This window comes from Citrus clementina, unplaced genomic scaffold (genome assembly GCF_000493195.1).
Source record: "Citrus clementina cultivar Clemenules unplaced genomic scaffold, Citrus_clementina_v1.0 scaffold_1, whole genome shotgun sequence".
Lineage (NCBI taxonomy): Eukaryota > Viridiplantae > Streptophyta > Magnoliopsida > Sapindales > Rutaceae > Citrus > Citrus x clementina.
This window is the reverse complement of record NW_006263303.1, coordinates 27,016,329-27,042,080: the sequence shown is the minus strand read 5'-3', so window position 1 is coordinate 27,042,080 and position 25,752 is coordinate 27,016,329. Positions and strand designations below refer to the sequence as shown.

Sequence of the window (25,752 nt, the reverse complement as noted above, 5' to 3'; positions counted from 1 at the left end):
CTACAATCTCAAGGCTATAACAGTAGTCGATCTTATCGAGGCTTTGAATAGATATGTTTGTTAATGCTCAGAATAATTTTTTTTTTTAAAAAAAAGGGAAAAATTGCCAGCATCTTCCTATGCAATTAGCCGAACCAATATACTAGCTGATCTAAGCATGGCTTTCGACAGATACATTGTTATTAGACTTGGACAGTTGTAAAATCCTCGCATAGTGCTCCAGCAAAAGCCACCCAAAGGAAAGGAAAATAAAAAGGAATAAACTTAAATTCACAGGTGGATGAAGTTGGCAAGTGGAATTTTGCAAGTTTCTAGGAAATATAGGTACATAATCCATTCTTATATGTACTTCAAACAGCACAACGAACCCAAATCACAATCATTTTTTACTTGAAGAACAACTCATCCCAACACATGGGTTTCCCTCTTTCTCCCTTTTTTTTTTTTTTTAATTTCTCAATTCGGACAACCTAACAGATCTCCTCCAGGGGCAAGCAATGCAATCGAGTTCTCAAGATTCTTGTCTCTTCCCCTCCCCTAATTCCCAGTACAAATCTGTCTCCAATAATACCTCTTCCATGTGATCTACCTTGATCGGCGCATACATGCTTGTCATTTTCTTAGTGGCCGATTAATAATTTATTAATTATTAAAAAAGTGTGTAAAACGATGCTTTTGCTTTACACTTCCGTATGTAATTTTTTTATTTAAATCAAATGACAAATGAACATTAGAAAATTATCAATGATTTGGCGAGCAATAATTGAAGTCGAGGGAACAAAAGGATATACAAGAACGAAAGTTTTTAAAAGTAATAACAAAAAGGGTGGGCAGGGGCACTGGAACAACGTGGGATAGAGAAGATATTATTGTAAAATGAAGCTTTAAAAGTATTGGATCAAGAGACGATAAGCTTTGGCCCAAAAATGGAGAGATTCCCTTTGCAAAATTACTGTTTGTTTTTATTCGTTGATACGTCTTATTCCGAATCTGATGCATTGAATGTGGGAACTCAACTCAATTGGAATCAACAGATTTTCTAGTTTTTTTTAAGAATGACCCTGTTTCAGAATCTTCCACTCATGTTTATATTTTAAGGATTTGATTGTGACACGACAATTGCAGCAATGTCATAAGCTAGAACCTGAGAAATCCGTAAAATATTTACTCCTATTATAGAGAAATCAAACATGAAATCGTTGAGCGAATTGAAATCATTTTTTAAAGCTGGAGAGGAAAGTGAGGAAGGGAGTTTTGTTTGCATAACTTCAATTACATGGCTTTGAAACTTGCAGGGAGCTTTAAAAACACCTGTTCTGCTTACGTCTTACATTTTGCTCAGCACAAGTCATGTCAATATCAAATTTAAATCTTAAAAGGCCAAAAACACAATCTTCGATATAAAATTTTATGATTTGAATTTAATTCCAGTTCTAAGTTGAGGTCAGCGCAAAGAATAGTTTCGGAACTTAACCCAAATTCTTCTATTTTTCAATAATTGTAATATTACCTGTAATCGTGTTGCAGAAACATATTTATTTCTATCTCTCTAATTTTAAAAATAAAAATAAAATTCTTCTAGATGAGCGTTAGCTGGAATGGGAACTTCATATGTTCGGGGGTCAACAAAGGTGTGTAAAATATTTCTGATTTTCTGTTCCGAATTCTCCCATTTGATTGGATTTGTTCAAAGGTTTAATTAAAAAATTTCTTGGGCGTAACGCAAAGCCAACAATCAAGTGTTTTTGCATGTGAATGAGGGATCAATCAAAGTTTGAATTCTATGGATTTAATAATCCACATCATCAGATTAAACTAATTTTCAATCTCAAACCATAAATCAAGTGGCTAGGAAACCAATGCGATCTGATAAATATTTAAGAAACTACGTTAATCTTTGAGATGCTCTAATGATTTGGGGAAACGGTCAATGAGAATAAAATTTATTTGATATATTTTAACATTTTAAATTGTCTTATTAAATGGAAAATCCCGAGATATATTAGTTAAACATTATTAGGCTTTGGTTGAAGGTTCTTTTTAGGTTGTGCTTGAAGGTTTTTTTGCCGAAAATTATTATTATTATTATTATTCAAAAAGAAAAGAAAGAAAGAGTAAGTAATAAAGTTAAGATAGATAAAAAATTGACCATCATTGGTTTACAAGTTCACGCATGTTATATAAAGTGATCTCGTAAATCATAAACATCTTCGAAGATTAATTAAAAAGTGATGCATTATTTTTGTGTGACCATGCCAACCTTAATAGTATATTTTTTTAATCATTATTTGGCCGTATAACAAGACTATGAGTTCATATCTCATCCACATTGAGGATGAAATTAATATTAAATTTTATTTAATTTTTATATGACAATGAAAATGAAACAAAAACTTTCAAGCTTTCTATTCAATTAAGATAAGATCAATCAAGATCAAGATCAAGAGTCAATTTGCTTATTTAATCATCCACCTAGTATTAAGTTGGGCCTCTAAGAATCTCTATAGAAGAATAATGAAATAATTATATCACCGTCAAGTCAACTCACGAAATGAACATTAGATTTTCTCCACTTGGATTAAACAACAAGTTATAAAGAGGACCAAAATCATGTTTATTAATTGGGCGTATGACAAGTGTCACTTTGAACCCCACTTCATTTATGATAGATCTACACACAAGCACGCAAAACTCTCATGGGAGCCAATCATATTCAAAAAATTAAATATACAACAACTCTCGACCGCAAACGTTTATAGCCACTAGGCTAATAGTGGTTAGAATTCAAACCTCTTAATTGTGAAATTTTGGGTTTGAGTATCTATAATATATTGTGAGAGTTAATTTTTTTTCTCAATTTGAGTGAAAGTAGTCATCTCTTTTTTGAAATATGAGTGAAGTGGGCCTCTCTCGAATATTAGAGAGGATTAAAATCTGAACTAGGTTGTGCTATATGAGATTTATAAATTAGTCTCAGCAATTGTCTGATTATAAATATTAGCTTACTAATATCATTAAATATGAGTTGTAATTTGAACATTAGTCTCATGTAATTGAAAAAAAAAAAGCAAACGTTTATAATTAAGTATTACATAAATTTGATCTATCTGATATTAAGTAACAATGTATGGGTAAAATTTAAGTCAGTTTATCTCCCTTTCAAAAGGGTTTCTTTTCTTTCTTTTTTGATCAATAATGAAACATTCTCTTTAAAATATCATGTTTATTTAGTTGTTGAAAAAAATTAACCCATTATAATCTTGTATATTACATTAAACAAGTCTGCTAATATTTTCAAGCTAAAATCTATCAAAACCTCTCAGCTCAATAATATAATGACATAGCATAGATATCAAGACTTTGAAAGAGCCAGATATGCTTTTAAATATTTAAAAAAAAAATTGATAATATACACTAGGGGATTGAACTTGAAAGTGCTGTTTCATCCTATGTATTGAAAGAATTCTATTGCAATACATATTTAAAAAGAAAATAAATTATTAAAGAAGTTGATTATATTAAGGGCAAATTATAGTTTGAGTTGGGTGTGAAATCCTTCTAAAATTAAATTTTTTAAAGTTATATTTATTGTAATTTATAATCTAATTTTTTTAATATATATACAAGTAATAAGATAGTGAGGTACATTTAATGTAACTTTGGGGAACCTCTAAAATTTTGGAAAAGACAAACCTTGAGAGGAAGATAAGAATAGGTCGAAAGAAAAATGAAAGCGACGACTGATGATGTTAGGTGATATTGAGGACAATAGGAAAGGCTTGGCATTAAAGGGTCCACAATATTAAAGCTTGTGCCTCCGAAAGGCTACAACGCGTGCTGATAAACAATCCACTGGATTAGAGAACGAACTTCATTTCCAATTGAAAGATGCCTAACCTTCACTTGCTTTGTCCTCTTTCTCCTTTATCTACTATTCACTTTTTTTTTTCTTTTTTCTTTTTCCATTTATCTTGTGATACAAGACATACAAGAATAGGAGTGGATTGAGAAAGAGAATTAACTGGGCATCACGTGGGTGTCAATTCCTCCACCTCGCATGGGAGATATTTAACAATTCTTTCTGTTTATTTTTCTTCAAAGAAAGCCCCCCTTCCAATTCTCAAGTGTTTTCCTTTTCTTTTTGGGTCGCATCGAGACGGAATTTATAATACTTTAATTAAGTATAATGGCAAAACTAGAATTTGGTTCGGCAAGAGACATGATACTGAAAGTAAATTTAGAAAAGGAGAAAAAAAAAAAAAAAGTGAGGAGGCCATGCCAGATGAAGTTTTTAGCTTGAGGTATATTTTTCAATTGGAAGTAGAAGACTCAACGTAGTTCCGTCATGTTTACGAATAACCTTTAACAGAAAACATTAAATCGTAATTTAGGAAATGCGAACTTGTGATAGTGAACTGTTAATTACAATAACTGTTCTAATTAAATAATTAATACTAAAAATCCCCAGTCTAACGGTAATATAATCATAATTTCTAATATTAAAAACGGTAAAATCAATACCCAATAGAAAAAGTTGTAGACAAATATGATAAATACCAGGTACCATAGTAGGTTCGTTGTCAACACAGACGGTGCATGTTATAAAATCCGAACCTCATACACAAATGCGTTTTGTCAAATCCAGATTTTGGCAATTGGAAGTCATTTTTTGTATCATCATTGTTCACATCAACCGATTGGAGACAAATTAGTCAATGCTAAGTATGATGAATATGAAGAGGCTTAGTGCACAGAAGAAAGCGTGATTAAGTGAGTCGAGTTGGAGTTGGATTTGGTGGATTGGTTTTCTACCAGATATTTTATTGATGACAGTCAAAAGACACCAATCAATCGGTGAAATAAATGTATGAGTGAAAGACAATTTAGTACGTAAAAATCTGAAGAAGGCTGAAAGGGACTACTAGATTCTTCATCAATTTTTATGTTTTTTTTTTCGGCCAGCTTAATTAATTCCGGTTTTGAAGATCAAGACGGGAGTTATTGTCTACGGACCAAAGTATAACCACTTGTGAAGTGACAGCATAACTCCTCCGAAACTAATGGAGGGTGAAAATTCTCTTATAATATATTTAAAAACCGTTGTATGTACTAATGTGGGTGCTTCACATGCATGGTGCTCTGATCTCTGTCTTTAATTATCTCTTGTATGGAAATGATTTTAGATATAAATCTAATTCTAAGATTACTACTGTGAAAGAGATTCGAAACATAATTTAAGGAACGCCTTCAGTGGATATGTACGTACGTATTTTACAAAATGGGGATTTTATCATAGGTGGAAATTTGTAAATTCATTATAGAATATTCATATAGAGGAAGCCTGTGTACTGTGCTAAGAATTTAGTTCTATTCTCCAATCCCTCAAGTTTACGTAAATAATCCAAGATTTATTATCAACTATTATTGAATTTTTATTTTCCCCTTGACAATCCGCACCTCAGATTGACTAATACCCTTGTGTTAAAGTGTCCTTTAAAAAGAAAAAAGAAAAAAGAAAAAAGAAAAAAAAAAAAAAAAAGAAAAGAGTACCACCTCACATCAAGATTCTTAAAACGAAAGTTAGTTTGTGAAAATGATATCAAATTTGAAAACTTTGTGACGCAAGTTGATTCTGCAAAAGCACTTATCAAAATCACAGCCTAATAAGCCAGGAGGTCACAGTACCTGAACCGTGGTCCCCTTGAAGTTGTTGAATGATATCGATGTTGGCCAAACAAAGCAGCATTATTGCCCTTGCCCTGGTATATATATTACTATTCAATAGATGTTATTGGCTTCATTCTGCTTCGTTATTAGATCGGGGGGCGCTGCACCTAAGAGGAGATCAAGTAGGTTAAAATGTACTCGTCGTATTTATTCTTGACCAATCCATGTCACCGTCGTCTTCACTTGGATCTTAGAGGAACACACGTTACTCCCACGACCAAAGGTTACCCAAAATCTTTTTTTTTTTTTTTTTAATCTCCACATCAAATTTCATTGATCAAGAGAGAATCTTGATAAATTAATTTGATTTTTAATTTTACCCAAATTTAGATGCAAACTCAACTCTCTATTTTCAAACATTTCGGCTATTTAGCAGTAGAACTTATCCAAACAGTTATATGATGATTGACGTTGATAGATAGATATATATACATACACCCACAGACATATATATACATACATACATACATTTGATTTATTTAGAGATATCAGATATACCATTGATCAATATATATTTTGCGAAACCTGCGCAATTCTGAGATTAATTAATTTTATAAAGGAAAAAAAAATGGGAGATAAAAAGTTGACTATGATGATCTAAGCTAAAATGAAATATGTGGATCCATTTCTAAATTATCAGAAAACCTTGAGAGCCTGAGCTCCATTTTTTTTTTTCATTAAAGTATACATACAAACGGACATATCCCGGCTTGAAGATGTGGGCATGAAAATTCGTGCATATTGCAGATAAATTATGGTGTGCAATTTATATAGATAATGACGAAAGCCCGAGGCCATGTTATCGTGGGACTTTGAGCAGAGATAGAGATGAAGGTAATTAAACAAAGTAGAGAATTAAGACAAGGACAGGCGAAGGCATGCCTGCCCACAAATATAAAATCTTTAAAACAATTTTGTATTCTTATTTTTCATATAATAATCCACTCAGACATGTGCATATGTATAGCTGTAATATATATATATAAAGTTAGGATCTACATTAAAATGAAAAATATAAATTGTAATATATTAAACACTATATTTTTTTATTTGTTAATATATTAAAATTTAGATTTTTTTTTATCTGTTTGTGACATCTTATGATGTTCTCACCGGAGAATTATTAATAATTTTAAAATTTAAAATTACACTTATTTAGGTGTGGCTTAACATGTTTTTATTCTCAATTTAGCTTTTGCAGGAAAACGATGGATATGAAGCTTCCCCTTTTTGAAAAAAATGCGGATTCGGCTATGCAATACGGTACTAATATTTGTACAGATTACATTTCTATTTGATCAAGCTATAAATTTGTTATTATTACAACGTGAACATTAATGTTAAATTCCTTTACAAGTTTCTTCATTCATACTTAAGTCTGAAAAAAAATTTATTAGGTGTGGGATTTTGTATGATTTAAAATGTAAAATTGAGATTAGTTACCACAGTCTATCTATTGTTGGTTGTAATTCAATGTTGTACTACAAGTTAATATAGAAACTCGTTATAACCCTGCAAACTCAAAAGCTTAAGCTACTAGATAAACGAGTACTGAATTTATTAAGACCCGAGCTTATTGAGTCAACCCAAAAGTTAAGCAATTAGAGAAGTGTTTTAATTTTCACTTTACTAATTGTTAGTACACTTTTGTTCCTGATTGTAGGGTATCTCGTGTTCCATGGAGAGCAAGGAAAATAACAAATGAGTGATGATAAGCCGTAACTGGATTTTCTAAGGACATGTGCAAAAATTTAATTGGTTTTTCAGTTATCAGACAAAACATACGTATGATGGCTACTTTGTTATATTAGTAACAAAGATATAAATGCCAAAAAATTATTTCTTTTTCAAAAGAGTAGATATTTATGCTTATGAGATACAAGCCAAAAGTGGTTGAGATGATTCCATTTGATAATCTAATAAAAAAATTGCCATAAATCATCTTTGAATATTGTTTCACTTAAAAATACATAGATTCTCTTTGTTGATTACAATTTTTTCTTGGTTATTTAAATTAAGGTATTTGTCTGTGTCACTTTTTACAGCGGCATGCATGTTCACGGAATGCCAATGTCTGAAATTTGTGCTAAAATAAATTCGCATGACAATGATAATTTTACTTAACACAAGGGGGGGTTTGGTCATTTTCCTAATAGAATAATTGTCAAATGGGTGTCATTGAATTTCTCAGAAAATAAGTAAAAAAAAAAAAAAAAAAAATTGGGCCCAATAATGAGAAAGAAAAAGTACCAACTTTCCATCATCCATGCATATCTCTATGTCCTGGGAAACTCGTTACTTGTCTGGAATATCTTGTTCACAGATTTATATTAATTGGCTTAAGAAATTTAGAATTGTCATTTTTTTCCCCTTATAATTAGTGTATAACACAGTGGTCCCGTCTCCCTTTGATTTTCCTCCAACCTGCAGTTTGCAAACAGAAATAGTACTAAACAAACAACATCATGATATGATAATACAACATAAATTACATTATATATATACCCACACATATATAAACAGAACACATCTAGCTCTCTCAACACACAAAAAATATTATACACTCATTGCTAGCAATTCCAACAATTTTTTTTTTTTTTTTTGGCTTGCCTCTCTCTCTCTCTCTCTCCCCCTTCTCTTTCACAGCCTGTCATGGTTGAATTATTAAGACCCCGATTGTATTTTTTTTTTCTCTCTTAAAGTGTGAGGGATTCTCTTTGTTGTTTATCTAAGGAAAGTGCTTCCTGGTTCTTGCCTGTCAAAAGCGCTTTTTGCTGGTGCATAGGGGTTGCACTCCTTAGGTTGCTCCGTCCCTGTTTATTTGCTCAAAATGAATCACAAGACATGGTTTTCGCGTTGTTGAGTTCTTTTCTTTTTCTTATGGATCAAAGGACTGGCTTTGGTACCGGGGAAGAAGAATATAGTTATTTTCAATGAGATTCGTACACGAAAATCGCGATCCGGCTATCTTTTTTTTGCAGGTAATTAATGAGAATAATATACATATGCTGATTAGTAAAAGTTTCATGATAATTGATTGTTCTTATGCAACTTCATCACTTCTTGTTGCACTCTTATTGATATTCTTTTTCTTTTTTTCTTTATTCTTGCAAGAGATATACACTAGGATTTTAATTAATTGCTTCAAGTTTCTGCGTAATTAAGCTTAAGCTTTTTGGTGATATAAGAAACATAAAGAAGTGGAAACTTTTCTAAAGATGATACCACTTTCCTAGTTTTGGTCTCTGTATTGGCCACATCTCATATCCATTTATGGTGTGGAGACAGTGTTAGGTATAACAACAAATCTAAAGCTTCCAAGAGCAATTTTTGGAAACAATTTCATTTGGTTTCCACCTTGTTTCTTCAATCACTGAGACAAAATTAAATTTAACCACTACAACTTGAAACCAACTTTAATTTATTCCATGTGGGTTACTTGTCTTACTCCTAAACGTGGCCTGCATTCGGTTCCCCAATTAGGGAACCGTAAAGTTTTTTTCTTGAAAAAATTATTACACACCATGTAAATTACTGCTTATTAGTGTGATTGAACTTGAAGAATAATCAATAGTCTTTTATGTCTTCTATTGCATTCAATTTTCAGATCTTTTATATCTTTTATTGCATTCAATTCTCAGCATATATAGTTGAAGATACATGACTCAAATTGATCAATTGATCAGGTCTTTTGGTCAACTACACCCTGTCTTCTCTATGTGCCTTCATTCAGAATAAATCTTACCAACCCCATTTACGAAAGCAAATTAAAAGAGATCATATTAGTTAATTTTCTTCTTTTTTTTGAGTTTTTGCTAATATATACATATGTATGTGCTGAGATATAATGGATCAATTCCGTCATTCATTTTATGTCAGGCATGGGAACCAAAATTGAACATGCATTTGATCCATTAACAGCAACTTCAACAAATAGCAACAGCAGCTTCACTTTGCCATATCGAGTTGATGATTGGAACTATTTACAAGCCAGAAAGTTAAACAAGTTTCATAAGACTGACAATAATTTTAGTGACTCCATGGAGAAAATGCTTGAAAAACACAACATAGAATCCATAAAAAAGACAATGCAGATCCAAGAAGAGATCTTCAAACATCAGGTAAGAATCGAACAACCCTTCTGCTCTCTTTTTTTTTTTTTTTTTTTTAAGATACAAAAATCATTCTATTAATTAGCTACCATTATATGAATAAAAGATAATGATAATAAGCTTTGTTTTTAACACAAACCATATATACATACTTCTTTGACGAAAGTGTACACAATATCAAACATAGTTTAAAATATATATATGCACTTAAGAAACTTTTAAAATTCAAAGAAAGTGGCTTCCAAGCTAGTTCACATATGTATCATGCATGATCTTACGACATTTTTTTTTTTTTGGGGTGAACTTCGAGGGATTAGATAATTACATAATAACAAGGTATAGAGACCTATAGCTTTGGCGAATTTTTATTTTTATGTTGAAAAAATAAAAACCTGAATTTGGTTTGATTAGTTTTATGAACAACAATGAAAATGGAAATTAATTATACGTAAACTATTATTACAGGTACAGGAACTCCACAGGCTGTATGGTGTTCAAAAGAGGTTGATGGGGGAGCGAAAGCAAGAATCAAAGCAAAACACTAGAATTTGGAGCTCATCAGAAATTAACCATTCCCAATTCAGCAACAAAGGGAATATCAGTCATGCCACAACAACAGCACAAAAAAATTCTGGCTTCATTTTGCATTTTCAAAATGTTATTGATGATGCAAGGGAGAGGAGTGGAAGCTGTTCTGGAGAAACCATAATGAAAATGGCAAGAGGCGGCTTCGACCTCGAAAGGCCGGCAACTTTAGAAGACAATAACATGACAACAGGAGTCAGTACTGCCATTGATGAAGAAAATGCAGCTGGTCCAAGCAATAAAATGAGCACTGACCATCATGGCTCTGATGATAATGAAGATGGTGAAGTTGAATTGACACTAAGCATTGGAGCTAGCTCAAGCAACAAAAAGAAGAAATCAAAAGGCCACAAACTAGGATGCCTTGATTCGCCAGCTTCATTTAAATCTGATCGAGGAGAAGATTCTAGTTGCCCTAACACACCAATGAGCAGCTCAAGTGCAACATTTGATCGAGAAAAAAAGATGCCACATTGGCTTTTTGGTTTAAGCATAAACAGGAGCTGAATTAATTATCATAATTAACCTAATTATTAACTGTATGTTTGTAATGTAATCATTTAAACTCTCTCTGCACGCATGGACCGATATTGAATTAACTTCGGTTCATCAGTTATTGAGATTTAAATCTCTTCAAATTATTTTAATTAGTTGTAACTTTGAAGCTAATAAATTGATAATAACTGGAGCACGCACCGATTTGTGGGTGTATATTATTGTAAATACTAAATATTAGTCCATTATTCATGGCATTTGTTAATCCAGCTAGCTATTTTTGTTGCCCATCGGATACTCTATTATTATTATATTTTTTTCCCGTTTCCATACAACTACAAGATATTGTTAAAGTTCTAAGTGATATGTATGCTCGATAATAATCGAAATGAAAAATAAATTTCAAACAGATGGGTCAATAATCAATATCGATAATAATCGAAATGAAAAATAAATTTCAAACAGATGGGTCAATAATCAATATCGATAATAATCGAAATTAGAAAAAAAAAAAAAACTATGACACCACTTTTAAATATCTATAAAAGTTTTTCATAATTTACTAAGAAAACATGATCTCTCTGCGCACTAAATCAATGCCCAACGATGACATATACATGGGCCACGAAACTAACAATATATTTTTGAACATTTTTCTAGCTATTTTCGAAAGGTATATAATAAATATGTGCGCCGCAAATTGGCTGAATTGACACAAGCCAACATCCTACAAACGATAACGATGAATATGCTATTGATGATAGTGCTTGTATGTCGTTCTTCTAAGCCAAATAATAATAATAATAATAATAAACCTGTCTCAAATCCTTGTCATTAATCGCATAACAACTAGGTGCAAATGATACCTTACAATCTAATTATGCTGTAAAAATATTGGCATGATTAATTTTTTTAGAAAGGATTGCCGTCTCGTATCTATTAATATTTGTTAATGGTCGTATGGATGAATGAAAATGAGAAAGAGAAAAAGTATCCTCCTAACTATCTAGAGAATTTTACTTTCAGATTGTTCAAGTGAGAATTAATTAGTTAATTAATTTTATGATGGATTTTGCTACCTTACGTTTAACGTAAGGTACATCCACTCACACAATTTATTTGTGGGCTCCACTAAAGCCCACCACTAGTGAGAGGGCTATACCTTATGTTAAATGTAAGGTAGTAGCTCCCTTTTATGATAAGTTCTAGGTCTATTGTTATTTTACTCTTCTAAATTTAGCAAGTGACTTATATAATTACAACGAAAAACAATTTTTGTTATTAATCAAGAAGGCCACAAAGTTGATAATTTAAAAAGGCCATGTTAGCATATAACAAAAAACAACTTCTTCAAATTTTATGTGACAAAGCGACGCATAATATTATCATTAATGTGAAAATTAAGAAGCTATGTGTGCACTACTGTTGTCTTGCTAAACCTTCAGGTTTTGTAAATGTTGTTTTGGTAAGGAGAAATCTAAATATTCTGTTAGTTCCATAGCCGCTCGTCCTATTTGTCAAAAAGATCAAAAGAATCTATCAATTGAAAAAAAAGAGTTTCAAGTATTGGCACCTCTTCAATCTCCTCATGGAACCCCTTTTTTAATTATATTTATTTTATTTTCGAAATTTCTTTTTTTTTTAATACACTTTCAGTTTTTCATATAATTTTTTATTGTTAAAACTCAAAGTACTATTGTGTTATTTTCATTTCTTTTGCAATCTTATTATTACCTATGCACAAATTAAAAAGTTTTATAGGTGATGAATTTTTTAATGTTAACCATTAGCTTAAATTTAAAATATTTTACACTATAATTTGAAAGAAATCCTAAGTGCGAAAATATTTAATCAATAGAAAATTTGAGAAAAAATAATAGATTATTCTAAATTTTTACAATTTATTTTAGTTAGATAGGAAGCAATAGGTAAGAAGAAGAAAAAACTAAGTTTTTTTTCAATTCTATTTGTCTTTTAAGTAGTTTTATTTGAAGGGGGTTTATAAGGATAATGAAGGGGTGCCAATAACTTCACTCTTGAGGAAAAAACACTAAAAGCCCATTCTATAAAATTTTCCTTTTTGAAGAATTTTAAAGAATAGTATCCAATAACTAAAATAGACACCAAATATATGCTATATATTTATGATTGTTAAAGGAAAAAAATATCGTTCAAATCAGTCTCCTTGATTCTTACAATCCCAAAGATACGATTCTGCGATCATCAAGATTCTTATGTAGTTATGAGAATTTATAGTGCAAAAGGCTATTTTGTCCAGACAAAGCTTACCTCCACTCGTTAGCTTGTAGTTTTACAAAGGATATAGGTCTTGGGTTGGAGTCAGATAGAGTGTGTGTGTAACCATTCTTAAGTGTGGGTGTCTTTATTTATTTTTAATGTGGATATGGTGTTAAACCATATGGTTTAATAGAGTGTCTGCACTAATTTTATTAAACCACACAATTTAATTAACAGCGTGTCCACATGAAAAAAATAATAATAAGAGTACCCGCAGTAGTTGTGTGTGGATATATTCTCACTTTATTTAAAGTGAGGATTTTATTAAGCAATATATTGAAAATTATATATTTTTTGTGTCTGTTAGTGTATATATATATATTTTTGTTAGTAACATCTTCATTATAACAAAGTAAGGATGCCCTCATAGAAAATTATTGTAATATATAAAAATATGTATGTGTACATGTGTGTGTATCATTATCTGTACATTCAAATATAGACTATACTGTGAAAAATTGAATTCATTTTCATTCGTTAACAATGATAAAGGTCATTCTCTTTTTTTTTTTTTTGAGAAGAAAATAAAATTCACTCCATAAAAGAGTTTAACAAATTCATGACTTCTGAGGGGTACGAATCTACTCAAACAACAGTTATACTTTTCTCTAGAGCTAACTTTGCTAGAGAATAAGCAATGGCATTACAAGATCTTGGCGTGTGCAGTGTTTTCCATGAACAAAACTCCTTCAATCTATTCTGAACTTCCGAAATTAGTCACTGGATCTCTGTTCTGCTGCTCTTCCTGTTGTTAACATAATCTACAGCTTCGAGAGAGTCTGATTCAATGATTATGTTTGCCAGCCCTACATCATAAGCTACTTTCATTCCCCAGTTCATTGCCTCTGCTTCTGCAAAGGTAACGCCACTGTGCAGCCTTGTATTCTTGATTGCAGCAGCCAAAAAATTCTTGTTAGCATCCCTTATAACAATTCCCAGCCCAACTAAATGATCCTCCAGATTTATAGCTGCATCCACATTGATCTTACACCAATTTGGAGGGGGGGACTCCAACATACACGATTCTCCACTGTACTTCCAATATTGGCCATTTTCCCAGTACTTTGGATCCTTCTAAAAGACTCCACAACAGCCTCAGCCTTAGCTGCTGCTATGCCAGGGTCCTCCCTCTTCCCTTTGAACAATCTTTGATTTCGTACACCCCAAATTACCCATAGAAGAGCGACCACCAACTCTGTATCTGATTTCCCCACTCTTTTCACCAGCTCATGCAATATGCCAATAATGTCATGGCCACCAATGTTTTTAAGCTCAGCATCAAACTTGGTAGTTTTCCAGATTTTGTGAACAGATTTACACTCCACTAACGCATGACCAACAGTTTCCACGCTGATTCCACAAATTTGGCATTCGGGTTGTGGCACTATTTTCCTCCTCCATAAGTTCTCAGCTGTTGGAAGTATGTTTTTGGCTGCTCTCCAGATGAAGATCTTAATTTTCTCTGGTAAGGACATGGACCAAATAATCGACCATTAGTTGGCTGGCTGCTCTGAACAGGACAGGGTATCCGAGAAATTAATCCTCAAGGCCACTTGGTATCCACTCTTAATAGGTCGTTCTCTTTTAAAATGCATACATAGGCTTGTGTTCACAGGCCATTAACAATTTATTTCAATCTCATAGGCCATTAACTAAATTTCAAAAAAATATAATTTATTCACTATCAAACAATCATGCTCTTATCCCACAAATAAAACTAGAAAAAAAAAACTAAAGAACTTGAGAAATAAACAAAGATTATACTAATTAAATCATTCTTTAAATTTAGTTCACAAGCGCGCAATCCCTTCGAATTTCTCCTTGATTTCCTGTCTTGACTCCCACACGTCCAAGCTTTGTAATAGCAGAAATAAAGGCCCTATTAAAAGCTTCTTTGTTGGAAGCAAATCGAACAACTGTGTCTCTTGATCTTCCATCAGAAAACAAAATTTGATCAGACGTAAACAAACCCTTTCCCTGCTGAAGATTCTTGTAGTAAGCATTGTCGAAAATTCGAGGCGTCGTAGGGTCCATGTCAATGGCAATTCTAGGATCAACTCTTACAGGGCACATGCCCCTCAGCTGCATTGCATAATTGAAATTTAAAGTGGGATCGATTCTGTTCCTGGGGCTGAAGTTGTAGATTCTTTTCGAGAAGCGACTGCAGTGAGAGAATCCTATCGTATGTGCACCTGAAAAAAATGTTCGGTAAGTCAATATTACACCGGAGTTAAAGATTTTCTTTTTATTTGAGTTCACACTTTCAAGTGTTTATATATATATATATATATAACAATATATACGGTTAAGATTTCATTACTTTAACATTTGTTATAGTTATCATCTTGTATTGAAATGTGAACAAACAAAATAAAAGATAAATATGACATTTTAACGTAGAAATTAAAACTAGTTAATATGTGTTCATTAAAAAGTTACATTGACTTTCAACAATATGTTTTTTTTTTTTTTAATCAACATTTTAATGCCAAGAACGAAGAACGAAATGGGGTCTTAAAAATTTATAAAGAATTCTCAAAGAATGAAAAGTCATTCTCCATAGTGGTAGTTCAGTGGAGATATAAACATACCTGATAATGCAATCATGTCCGTTTGATCGAGACCATGTGAGCTGAACATTCTGTTGAGTTGGTCTAAATTAAAATCAGGTTGAGGAAGTCTGTGCTGAACACTTGCTATTGTCGATATTCTGCCATCACGCCTCCCCAATTCAACTTTATAGAATGGTCCCCCTGCCTGCATTTATATTCTTGTATTTTAGTCACCAAAAGCATATAATTATGAATATAATAAAGTTATAAACTAATATGAAAACTCTCAAGACTCAATCATAGAATTGTAGCAGTTGGAGTAGTCTTAGATAATTTATTCAATTATTGAAATGGGAAAATGTAATGAGGGATCATAGTATTTAACCCAACAAATCAGTGGATGCTTTTCATATATACTCTCTTATTTATTAGATTCATACTGTGGCTGTATACTCAATTAATCAATTATGTAAAAAACAAAAAACTATATGCATAATAAAAGTTCAATAAGAAAAGGAATGCTACGTCAAAAGTAATTATGTAAAGATAATTACATGATAAAATTCAATAAATAAAAGAGTAGACATCGAAAACACCCAAAATTATTTTTTAACAATAATAATGAGTAATGGTTAACCTTTTTCTTTTAGCCTTTTTCCATGTGGAATCTAAGTAACAAAGAGAAAAAGTCTAATGTACCTCTCATTCACCTTTTTTTTTTTAAAAAAAAAAATACATTTATATTTTAATTCTACTCTTTTTAGGTGAGAGAGAAATTTTATTTGTTAAAAACTCCACATGCAAATGGACAATTAGTGAATGAGAAAAGAATGCATACCAAGGAAACAACATCTCTAGTGGCAAGAGCTAAAATATCAGCACATGAAACTTTGTTTCTGCACTGAGGATCACTATCAACAGCTTCCTTAGCTTTGACCACAGTATCAAATCCATCTCCAGCTAGTGATATATCTTCTGGGTGATCCTTCTCTGCCCGATTATTCGGCGACGATAGCAGCACTGAAGCATCACATCCCTATCAAGCACAAACAGCATATGTAAGAAGAAACCCAAGATATAGCTCAGCCATTAACCATCATTAAAAATCAATATGATTTAGATAATAAATAGGCTCACTGATTACCCGGACAAAGCAATCGTGGAAAAAGAGTCTAAGAGTTGCTGGGGCTGTGACAAAGGTCTGAGTGAACTTCTTGGTGACTGCCGAGCGTACAAGCGATTCTACATTTGGGCAGGTGCTTCTATAAAAGTCTTCACGAAGTTGAGCAGAAGCACCTGTCATTATGAGAGAGAAAACAACAGATGACAGAATAATGAAGAAGCTTTTAGTTTCCATGGCTTGTTTGTTAATCACCGTGCTTTAGCTTTTGCTTAATTCAGAAGTTGAATGTGAAGTGTGTGTATTTATATAGAGAGAAGCACCCAGCTATCTTCAGCAGTTACGCACACTCTGGCCAATTATAGGAGATTATATATAATTTTGAGGTGCACCTGATAATATTATTAATATTATTATTATTTATTATTATGATTGTCATAAAGTTGACGAATTTTGCAGATGATTGAAATTTTATCTTTTGGGGGTGGTACCATCACATGTAAGAATGCACTGGAAAATTCAAATATTTGTATTTTTTTTTTCAATTTTGTTCATGGATATATCTAATTAACTTGATTATATATTATTAATAAGAGGTTTGATGAAATCATTAACTAAATGACAACTCAACTTCATGAATCATGTTGGTACCCAACAACTCCCAAATGATTCCAAAGATTAAATACAGTAGTAGGAGCATTCCGGGGGCTGCTCCTTCAATAATTATAATTAATGCAAAGCATCACTTTTCTAACGACGGCTTTGATTGGCCACATAAACAACGGGAAAATATTTTGGTACACTAGTGTAATAGACGTGTAAAACTTTGTCACATATGCATATTTGACTTCTGTTGTAAACCACGCGGTCCAACAGTATCTGGCACAGCAGTCCCCCAAATCAAATCTTTGCTGTTTTAGTCTCATTTTCAGCCCCCATTCTCTATGGTAAAACCTTGCGTATCTTATTATTATTATTATTATTATTGTTTCTGTTGATTCCCTTATGTTTTTATTCTTATTCCTCAACTCATAATATATTATATAAATAACTTATTATTAAACTCAAATTGTCGATAACAAAAACTTCAGAGGGTGCAACGGGAAACCGTAGGTTTTCAACGGAGAGCGTTTTTATCGCAAACAAAACTGCGTTGTGAACACACGCTGGCCCTACCGAGTACCGACCACAAGGTCTTTGACATTTAGCAATGGACACAGTAATACAGGCGGCGTCAGCAAAACTAGGTGCATTGACACTCGCTAACTTTCACATGGCGTCCCCTTAGCCGTTGGTAACGAAAACTTGTTAGATAATTTTAGCCCATGTTATTCAGTCTTCTCATGTCGTCAGATCTTTTAGCCTGTTTAGGCTTACGGCTTACCTCGCAAGTACGGCAATAATCATTCAGACTGTGTCATGAAAAACACCTTCGAATAAAATGAGTTCATAATACCAACTCCATGTTCACTGGATGTTTGTAAAAATAAAAAATGCCGCGGAATTTAAAAAAAAAAAAGCACCAATTTTTAACTCAAGAAAGGAATTCTATTTTACAATGTAATATGATCTCATTCGTGGTATCCATAATTTTCACCATTCTAATCATATTATATGTTTATTATTCGTTCTACTTTGACACAACTCGAGTGATACTCATCCATCGTTCAAACAGTCTTGTCTTTAAGAGCTACATTATTTCACAACTCCTATTTAGTCACGAATCCATCTCTTTGACCAGGATAATGGAAATTCACATGGAGAAAAAACAAAATATATTGGCCAGACATCAATACAAATCCACAGGCTGCTGCAAACAAATACGGATTACCTGCAAATTAGAGCATCCGTTACTACAAATGCATAGAATCTCTGATATAGAATAACTCTGATCCAACAATAGTAAAACTAATGTCCGAATAAAACAAATCCATGAAACAAGCTTCTTCTTAAGTAGCACAGATGTCAGAAGCACACACCCAGCTTTCCATTAGATTTCCCAACTTACATGTTCGATAAACCCATTTCAATGTTTAAAAAAAAATAAAAATTGAAAGAAGTAAAATTTAACAGAAAATTTAATGAATGAAAAGTTTTAACTTAGAGGTTATATCATTACAACTGCTGTACCGTAGCTTTTCCCCAACAAAACAATTGACTAATTAAAGAAACAACTTGACAGTATCTAAAGCAATCACATGCCATTATTGAATGGTGGACCAAGGAGTTCAAAAAATAACAGCCTGTTTATCTTTTGGCAGTACCAACTGGGCAGCCAGACAACAGAGCCTAGGGAGGACACCAAAAGGTATAGGCTTAGATTTTAAAAAATAATGAGAATTCTCTAGATATAAATGATAATGATTTGTTGAAACTAAAACTATGACCCAAAAGTGTAGACCAGAAAGTGTAGTTGTTATTAAATAATCATGGGACCCCACCTGTCATGTCATCTGTTCAATTTCAAATATCAGATGGTAAAAAGGGGCAAAGCAGCTGATTATTGAATAACATATTTAGTCACCAAAAGTTTTAACATTCAAATGTGAGATACCCCTTTGAAGTAATTTCATTTAATTTAATATACTAATCATGCTTCTCTTCTTTTGTATGTTCATGCACTTGATTAGTAAAGACAAGCAATGGAGCCATTCAAATACAATCAACCACAGAAAAATAATGTGACTTCTGTATTATCCAGAATAACGCTGTTTGTTTTATTTCAGCCTTTTCTCAAACAGGTATTGCATTGATACAAAAGTGGATTTTCACTAATGACATGCATATACTAAACATACAGAGTATTTGCTTCAAACTTAAATCCAAGTTACCTGTACAGAATATAGACCAGACTGATGGATCCTTCAGCTGCTCGAGAGAACTTTCTGTGGATCAAGTTGCCCACTACAATAACTAGACGGAACACCAGAAAGTTCCAGCCTTCCTTTCCACTCCTCCCCAGGTTTCAATGTAATCGGTTTTTCAACAGCAGCTGCCTCCACGCACAACATATGCTTATACTCATCATCCCCAAAATCAGCCATAGCTTTTGCTTTCTTATCCCATGGATTCCACACCACTGCATGAATACAACAGATATTTTAGGTCCTACTAAACTAAGATATATTCAATGCAAAGTAACCATTTCAAACAAGCAAAAGACGCCCAATGCAGCCCTTTGGCTGAAAAGCTATGTCCCATTTTTACCAAGGCATCATCTTCCCACATCCAATTTACTTTAAAGATTTATAGAAGTTGAAAACACTTTGGTTGGTAATCTACAGCTATGTACAAGAGAAGTTCTAAAGTATATATACGCCATTTAGACCCAATTTACAAGTAACATGAACATTGTTAAGAAAGCATACAGGTAGAAGCAATCTCACCAGCATCTGGAAGCCCATCTTTACGAATGACAAACGTTCTCTTCTTTTCATGATCCAGAATTGCAATCTTTGTAGGAGTACTGAGGTATATCTTGTCCACCTGGACAACCATAAAAGCATTAGATAAACAGTAGAGTAAGATAATGTAAGCACACAGAAAAATGGTACCCTGAACTCACTTCTGATTCAAATGTTATTGCATCCCCTTGTTCAGTAAAACGCTCCTTATTCTGCAAGTTGTCGAGGTAATCCAGTGTCTCCAATCCTTCAACACGAACTTCACTGAGCACAAGCAACTAAACCAGTTTAAAGACAACTCAAAACTGCATAATATAGAGTCAATATACGATTTAAAAAACCAATGATTATTTTCCATGATTCCCCAAAATTCAGTTACCAAGAACTTTATATCATATCTACCTTGGAATGGTAAATAGCAGACACGCAGCCACAAAACACATAACATATAAGAAAGTAATTCACCATTAACAAAATGGAATTCAATTTCCCGATCCAAAGTAGTCCAATGATGATAAATTGTAGCTGTGATACTACTTGTGGTTTCGGAGCATCTGCAATTCAAATTAAGAGCCACAGAAACTCACAGCAAGATCAGGCCAACCCAGGTTTAAACCTTAAATATACAATGCTTGATCTGAGTAACTCACATTATCGTTGTAGTTTGGCAAGAAATAATTTTAATGTTCTTATTTGTGATAGCCCATTCAAGTTCCAAACATTTTCATCGCAAATCTGGCATTAGATACACAAATTCAGCTTTAGGTAAGAATACTGGATCTGGGATTAAATTTCAGACAAAAACTCAAGTCAAGTTACTGTTCCAGGAGAATCATAGATTGCAGTTAAATAGCATTGCTATCATAACCTCACAACTTGTGCTTTTAGAAGAATTGATGGCAACATGTTGAGATTGACATTTTCTACTCTTAAGTTTGAAGGAAATCAGAAGAAATTAGCAGCAGACACTTGTAATTTAAAATTCCACCATTTTTCTTATTTACAGACTCTGAATTATCAAGCAATGTCATGAATTACCTGATGTCTGAAACAGAGAAATAGGTATGATATGCAAATGTGAACGAAAATGGCTTTCCATCAGTGCTAGTATTCCTAACGCGAGAGATCAACATCAGATCACCACCAGGAGTCAAAGCTACCCTGAGACGGAACTCAAAACTGGGAAGGGAAAAACAGTAAAGATTTTCATTAAAATTCCCAAAAAAAAAAATTTACCTAAATTTCAGCTATATCTATCTTCATGAAAATGTGCAGGAGAGTGATGAAAGATCCAACTACTAACCTGTGAGGCCAGATCTTCAGATCTTCTTCCGAGGGCCTTAGTATCAAATCAATATAAGCCTTACTCGAGGAATTAGTTGGAAAAGCAGGCGGGTCAGTGTCAATACTCCAAAACCGATTTCTAGCAAACCCATGCGACTCCAGAGAGCCATGACTTGCAAACTGTAAAAATGGACTAAGTTTTAAGGATAGATGAATCCAGTTGAAAGAACCAAGGAGTAAAGCTGGTAGAAGCACATGCCTGAGGAAAGCAGATTGGAATTCCTCCGCGAATCGCTTTGGGAGGCTTGAATGTAGCCTGCACACGATATAAAGTAAATAACTCTATGAGACATTTTAATTTGGACGGAAAATATATTAAATTAAAAATCTGAGACACCAAGAAAGGTAGCCCATCAATAAATTTTAGCCTCTTTACAGTATTGAAAAGGGGCATGTTAGTATCTTTTGGAGCTAAGGTAACCCATATCTAAATAAATTACAATAACTGCAAATAGGCTAACTGAACATCTAATGATGAGAGGATAAGCCTACAGGGCATCGAAAAAAATTGATCTGAATAAGCAAGAAGTGTTTATTAGAGTATCGCATGGCCCCTTACAAATAACATGGCATTTTACTTATGGTAAGAACTATGAAGCAATAAATCAAAGATGGTTGTCAATAGAATATAAATATCACCTTACTACTGACAAAAAGCAATTCCTCTCCATGATCATTCTTCCAAGACGTCACATGACCCCCGTACAAATACACCTGGAAAACCCAAAAAGAATAGATTACTCTTAGTATAGAAAGCAACAAACAAGAATATTTCAGACAGCATGCCAGATAGACTCTTGCAACCTGAACATTGATAACTTATTATAAAAGTGAGGGAAAACAAACTAGAGCAATGTGGACATCACAGTCATAGAGAAGCAATTGCTTTTGAAGTTGTGGGCTTCAGTGAGGTTACAGTATCATTATGACCTTAGCTGCATAGGAATTGAGATGTGTGGGGGTGGCTTAACAACAAGCATCACTTTTGACATGTCATGAGTGTTGAGTCATTTAACGACTTCTTCCATTCCTTACTATCAAATAAGACCAAATGAATCTAAAATGTGTCTGTAATAATGTGATTCTCAGACTCTTCACTGGAAATCTGTAAGTTTTATCAACTCGGTGTCATAAAATGAAATTGAGATTAAATAATAGCTAGATCGGATGAAACTAAATTCCTAGTGTGTAAATGAATATACTTAGGCCTTTTGTATATCATCTATGTACTCATAACCACTTTGACATAGAGGAAAAAATTGATTCTATATAACTAAAAGCCAAGATTAGCTACTTGGTTTGACGAAATCCTAGAGAATTGCAGATAACAATGACTTTGTAAATGTATCCCTTTTCCTTAATAATCTACCATCCTTTCTAATGCATGAAAGTGGAGGTAGTTAGGCTGCAAATAGCAGCAATCTGTAGTAAGATCTACTTCAAGATAGCACTCAAGTTAAAATGAAGTTCTGGCTCTGACAGATTCAAAGGTTTTAGTTGAATAGCATAGTTGTTGCAGTAAATGTGACTATGTGAGATGTTCTTAATCGTTCTCTACAAGTCTTTCAAAAACACAAAAGATTTCGGTTGAGTGGATCCGTCTCGAATTAAAACTCCAATTTCTCGTGTCAAGATAGGAGCCTAATCGATATTACGAGTCTTTCAGAAATAAACACAGCTAGCTCAAATTCACTTCTCCGGATCTGCTGAAACCTTAGCAAAAGAGACATAGCTATTCCTTAATCGGCCACTGTATTCGATTTAACTAACCAAGTGATCTATATTAAACAAGAAATCGAACAAGATTTATCCATTCTTAACCAGAAATCGAGAGATAGCAGAATCGGATCACGCATAAATCGAAGAAATAAGAATGCGGAAGGTGAAACGATGTCGTACCTCAGCGGAGCTGCCGCGTGACTCGCGGAGAACGATCTTGTCGAGGCCGTTATTGCCCTTGCAGAACTCAACTGGAAGAAACTTCTCCGTCGACATGATTTTGAAGCCGCTGCCGCCGCCGCCGCCGCCAAGATTTTCTACTCTTCGTTTGATGTGAAAATTCACAGCATTCGATATGAAAATGAAATCTCTCTCACTTAGTGTTAGCTCACTTCAGTAGAGCGAGAGATATTTCGTTCTTTTCTTCTTCTCACTTCTTCTCTCCGTTTCTTTAATTGACTAATTTCTTTTATTTATTTATTTATTTATTTTTCCTTACTTTTGGTCTCAATTTTTGTTTTTCGAATGGTTTATTACGCGGAACCCCCTAAAGTTTACGCAAGTTCTATTAGCTTACTTTTAAATAACTGGACCTTGTATGCCGGTTGGCAAGAGCTCCCTCCCATCGGATTTTTAATTAGTCATTCGTGTACTTTTTTAAAATAAATTCCCCGTCGGTGGAAAATTAGGGGCAGGCAGTATTCTTTTTTTTTTTTTCCTGATTTAATGAGAATTATTTACTTTCAAATTAAATGTAAGTACATCTAATAGTTATTAAGGTAGAATTTTAAATTATGTTTGGGAGACATTTAGACTATGCTATTCTTATGCGAATTTAATTTCTTAATTGTAATAAATAATCCATATATCCCTAAGCTATGCTATTGGTAAATACTCGATTGTATTATCAATAGATTGTAATGTTACCTTTGATTGTTCGTAAACCTTCGAATCAATAAACCTCTTATTATAATATTAATAAATTGTAAATATAGTCCGGATAGATCGTAATATATACAATTCATAAACTATGGGCGATGCTCTGAATTTTGATTATGTATAGACCCAACGTATAGTGTTCGTAGACTAGCTAGGGATTATGCTCGTGACCTGTCGATAGTCTAAATAAACTTGAAATGTTTTTTTGTCCTTCAGAGTTGAGTCTTTAAATATCATTTTCCTGTTCTCAATATGTAGAGTTGTTTAAATATCATTTTCCTGTTTCTCAATGTGTAGAGTTGTTTTGTAAATCACATACCGTGCAACGTTTAATTGATTTTTTTTTAAAACTGTATGATGTAACCCACCGCCCAATTGTACGGCAATGGTATATTTCATGCATTATCTTTAAAAATAATGTAATAAATAATCAATTGTTATAAATTGAAATGATATATAATCTCAGGATAGATTCCTCCAATCACTTAAAATATTTTGTTTTATACACACACACACACAGAAACACACTCTGGTGCAGTCATCTTCACTTTTTAAAAGTGAGAACACTACTAACAAAAAATTAGATTTCAACACACTAATAAATAAATAATATATAAATTTTTATTTATTAAATTTTTTTTTGTATTCTATTGATATCTTCACTTTAAAAAAAAATAAGGATGTTCTCGTTAGAAAATAACTATAATACTATATATAGTTCTTCTCTCATGTAGCACCCCCATTTTTTTCATGTGGACACTTTATTAACTCATACGACTTAATAACACGTGTTCATGAAAAAATAATAATAACAAGGATGCTTGTGTATGTATGTATGTGCGCGTGTGTATCACATCGTACCTTTCAATCCATATAACCTTATCTAAAAATAAACACTTTTTTTTTATTTTATAAACAAGTGTCTTCTTCTTCGTCTTTTTTTTAATTATTTTTTAGAGGATAAAAGGATAATATCACTCGTATACCCTTAAATGATATTTATTTCAAACGTACTACAATACTTTTAACATGTATCACTCGTATACCATAAGTTGACAAAATGTATCTGCCGTCCACCAAACTGTTAGCTACTGTTTGCAAGTGCTGACATCATAAGAGTAATCTAGTCTTTTAAGATGGAAGAAATTTTGATTAAAAAACGACATGTCATCCTATTTATCTAATAAAAAATGACATGTCATGTGATATATATTGACAAAAAATGACATGTCATCACATTTATCGGAAGATGACGTCACCTATGTGTAACGACGTTGTTTCAACGGGACTAAAAAAAAATGCTACTCCACAACCCATTCTATTCTTCCAAAATTTAACCTGAATTTTTTAATATCTACTCCTCCAAGCTCCAATTGAAATTTTTTATGGTATAATATGTATAATTGTAAATAATATGTTGTTAATAAATTTTTTATAGTATAATATAGATGAATTTT

General features: G+C 32.8%; 4 protein-coding genes across 4 annotated transcripts; 1 reads left to right on the top strand and 3 right to left on the bottom strand.

The window, feature by feature from the left end:
- Nucleotides 1-8,331: 8,331 nt before the first annotated feature.
- LOC18056024 lies at nucleotides 8,332-11,198 on the top strand. The gene is made up of 3 exons (XM_006453257.2): nucleotides 8,332-8,708; nucleotides 9,607-9,848; nucleotides 10,305-11,198. Exons 2-3 carry the CDS (start codon nucleotides 9,609-9,611, stop codon nucleotides 10,929-10,931), a joined length of 867 nt encoding a protein of 288 aa, XP_006453320.1. The 5' UTR covers nucleotides 8,332-8,708; nucleotides 9,607-9,608; the 3' UTR covers nucleotides 10,932-11,198.
- A 2,736-nt stretch (nucleotides 11,199-13,934) lies between these two features.
- LOC112095778 lies at nucleotides 13,935-14,692 on the bottom strand. The gene is made up of 2 exons (XM_024177927.1): nucleotides 14,254-14,692; nucleotides 13,935-14,185 (listed from the first exon to the last, which is right to left on the bottom strand). Exons 1-2 carry the CDS (start codon nucleotides 14,690-14,692, stop codon nucleotides 13,935-13,937), a joined length of 690 nt encoding a protein of 229 aa, XP_024033695.1.
- A 303-nt stretch (nucleotides 14,693-14,995) lies between these two features.
- On the bottom strand, nucleotides 14,996-17,154 carry LOC18056023 (peroxidase 16). The gene is made up of 4 exons (XM_006453256.2): nucleotides 16,914-17,154; nucleotides 16,608-16,805; nucleotides 15,809-15,974; nucleotides 14,996-15,409 (listed from the first exon to the last, which is right to left on the bottom strand). Exons 1-4 carry the CDS (start codon nucleotides 17,124-17,126, stop codon nucleotides 15,003-15,005), a joined length of 984 nt encoding a protein of 327 aa, XP_006453319.1. The 5' UTR covers nucleotides 17,127-17,154; the 3' UTR covers nucleotides 14,996-15,002.
- A 1,246-nt stretch (nucleotides 17,155-18,400) lies between these two features.
- Nucleotides 18,401-23,804, bottom strand: LOC18056022 (putative glucose-6-phosphate 1-epimerase). Its single transcript, XM_006453255.2, has 9 exons — nucleotides 23,537-23,804; nucleotides 22,277-22,351; nucleotides 21,837-21,893; nucleotides 21,597-21,757; nucleotides 21,332-21,472; nucleotides 20,455-20,557; nucleotides 20,276-20,375; nucleotides 19,721-19,968; nucleotides 18,401-18,720 (listed from the first exon to the last, which is right to left on the bottom strand). The coding sequence occupies exons 1-8, from the start codon at nucleotides 23,630-23,632 to the stop codon at nucleotides 19,754-19,756; spliced, it is 948 nt and encodes a 315-aa protein (XP_006453318.1). The 5' UTR covers nucleotides 23,633-23,804; the 3' UTR covers nucleotides 18,401-18,720; nucleotides 19,721-19,753.
- Between the last annotated feature and the right edge of the window lie 1,948 nt (nucleotides 23,805-25,752).

What these genes read in the sequence shown, in the direction of transcription:
- LOC18056024 (XM_006453257.2), top strand. Translation starts at nt 9,609, where the DNA reads ATGGGAACCAAAATTGAACATGCATTTGATCCATTAACAGCAACTTCA. An exon ending in AAGAGATCTTCAAACATCAG is followed by an intron (nt 9,849 to 10,304) that starts GTAAGAATCGAA and finishes CTATTATTACAG; the next exon opens with GTACAGGAACTCCACAGGCT.
- LOC18056023 (XM_006453256.2), bottom strand. Translation starts at nt 17,126, where the DNA reads ATGGAAACTAAAAGCTTCTTCATTATTCTGTCATCTGTTGTTTTCTCT. An exon ending in TCCACGATTGCTTTGTCCGG is followed by an intron (nt 16,806 to 16,913) that starts GTAATCAGTGAG and finishes TGTGCTTGATAG; the next exon opens with GGATGTGATGCTTCAGTGCT. An exon ending in CTAGAGATGTTGTTTCCTTG is followed by an intron (nt 15,975 to 16,607) that starts GTATGCATTCTT and finishes ATATAAATGCAG; the next exon opens with GCAGGGGGACCATTCTATAA.
- LOC18056022 (XM_006453255.2), bottom strand. Translation starts at nt 23,632, where the DNA reads ATGTCGACGGAGAAGTTTCTTCCAGTTGAGTTCTGCAAGGGCAATAAC. An exon ending in TTCTCTGTTTCAGACATCAG is followed by an intron (nt 20,558 to 21,331) that starts GTAATTCATGAC and finishes GCTTGTGCTCAG; the next exon opens with TGAAGTTCGTGTTGAAGGAT. An exon ending in AGATGGGCTTCCAGATGCTG is followed by an intron (nt 19,969 to 20,275) that starts GTGAGATTGCTT and finishes GTATTCATGCAG; the next exon opens with TGGTGTGGAATCCATGGGAT.
- LOC112095778 (XM_024177927.1), bottom strand. Translation starts at nt 14,692, where the DNA reads ATGTCCTTACCAGAGAAAATTAAGATCTTCATCTGGAGAGCAGCCAAA. An exon ending in GAAAATGGCCAATATTGGAA is followed by an intron (nt 14,186 to 14,253) that starts GTACAGTGGAGA and finishes ATGTGGATGCAG; the next exon opens with CTATAAATCTGGAGGATCAT.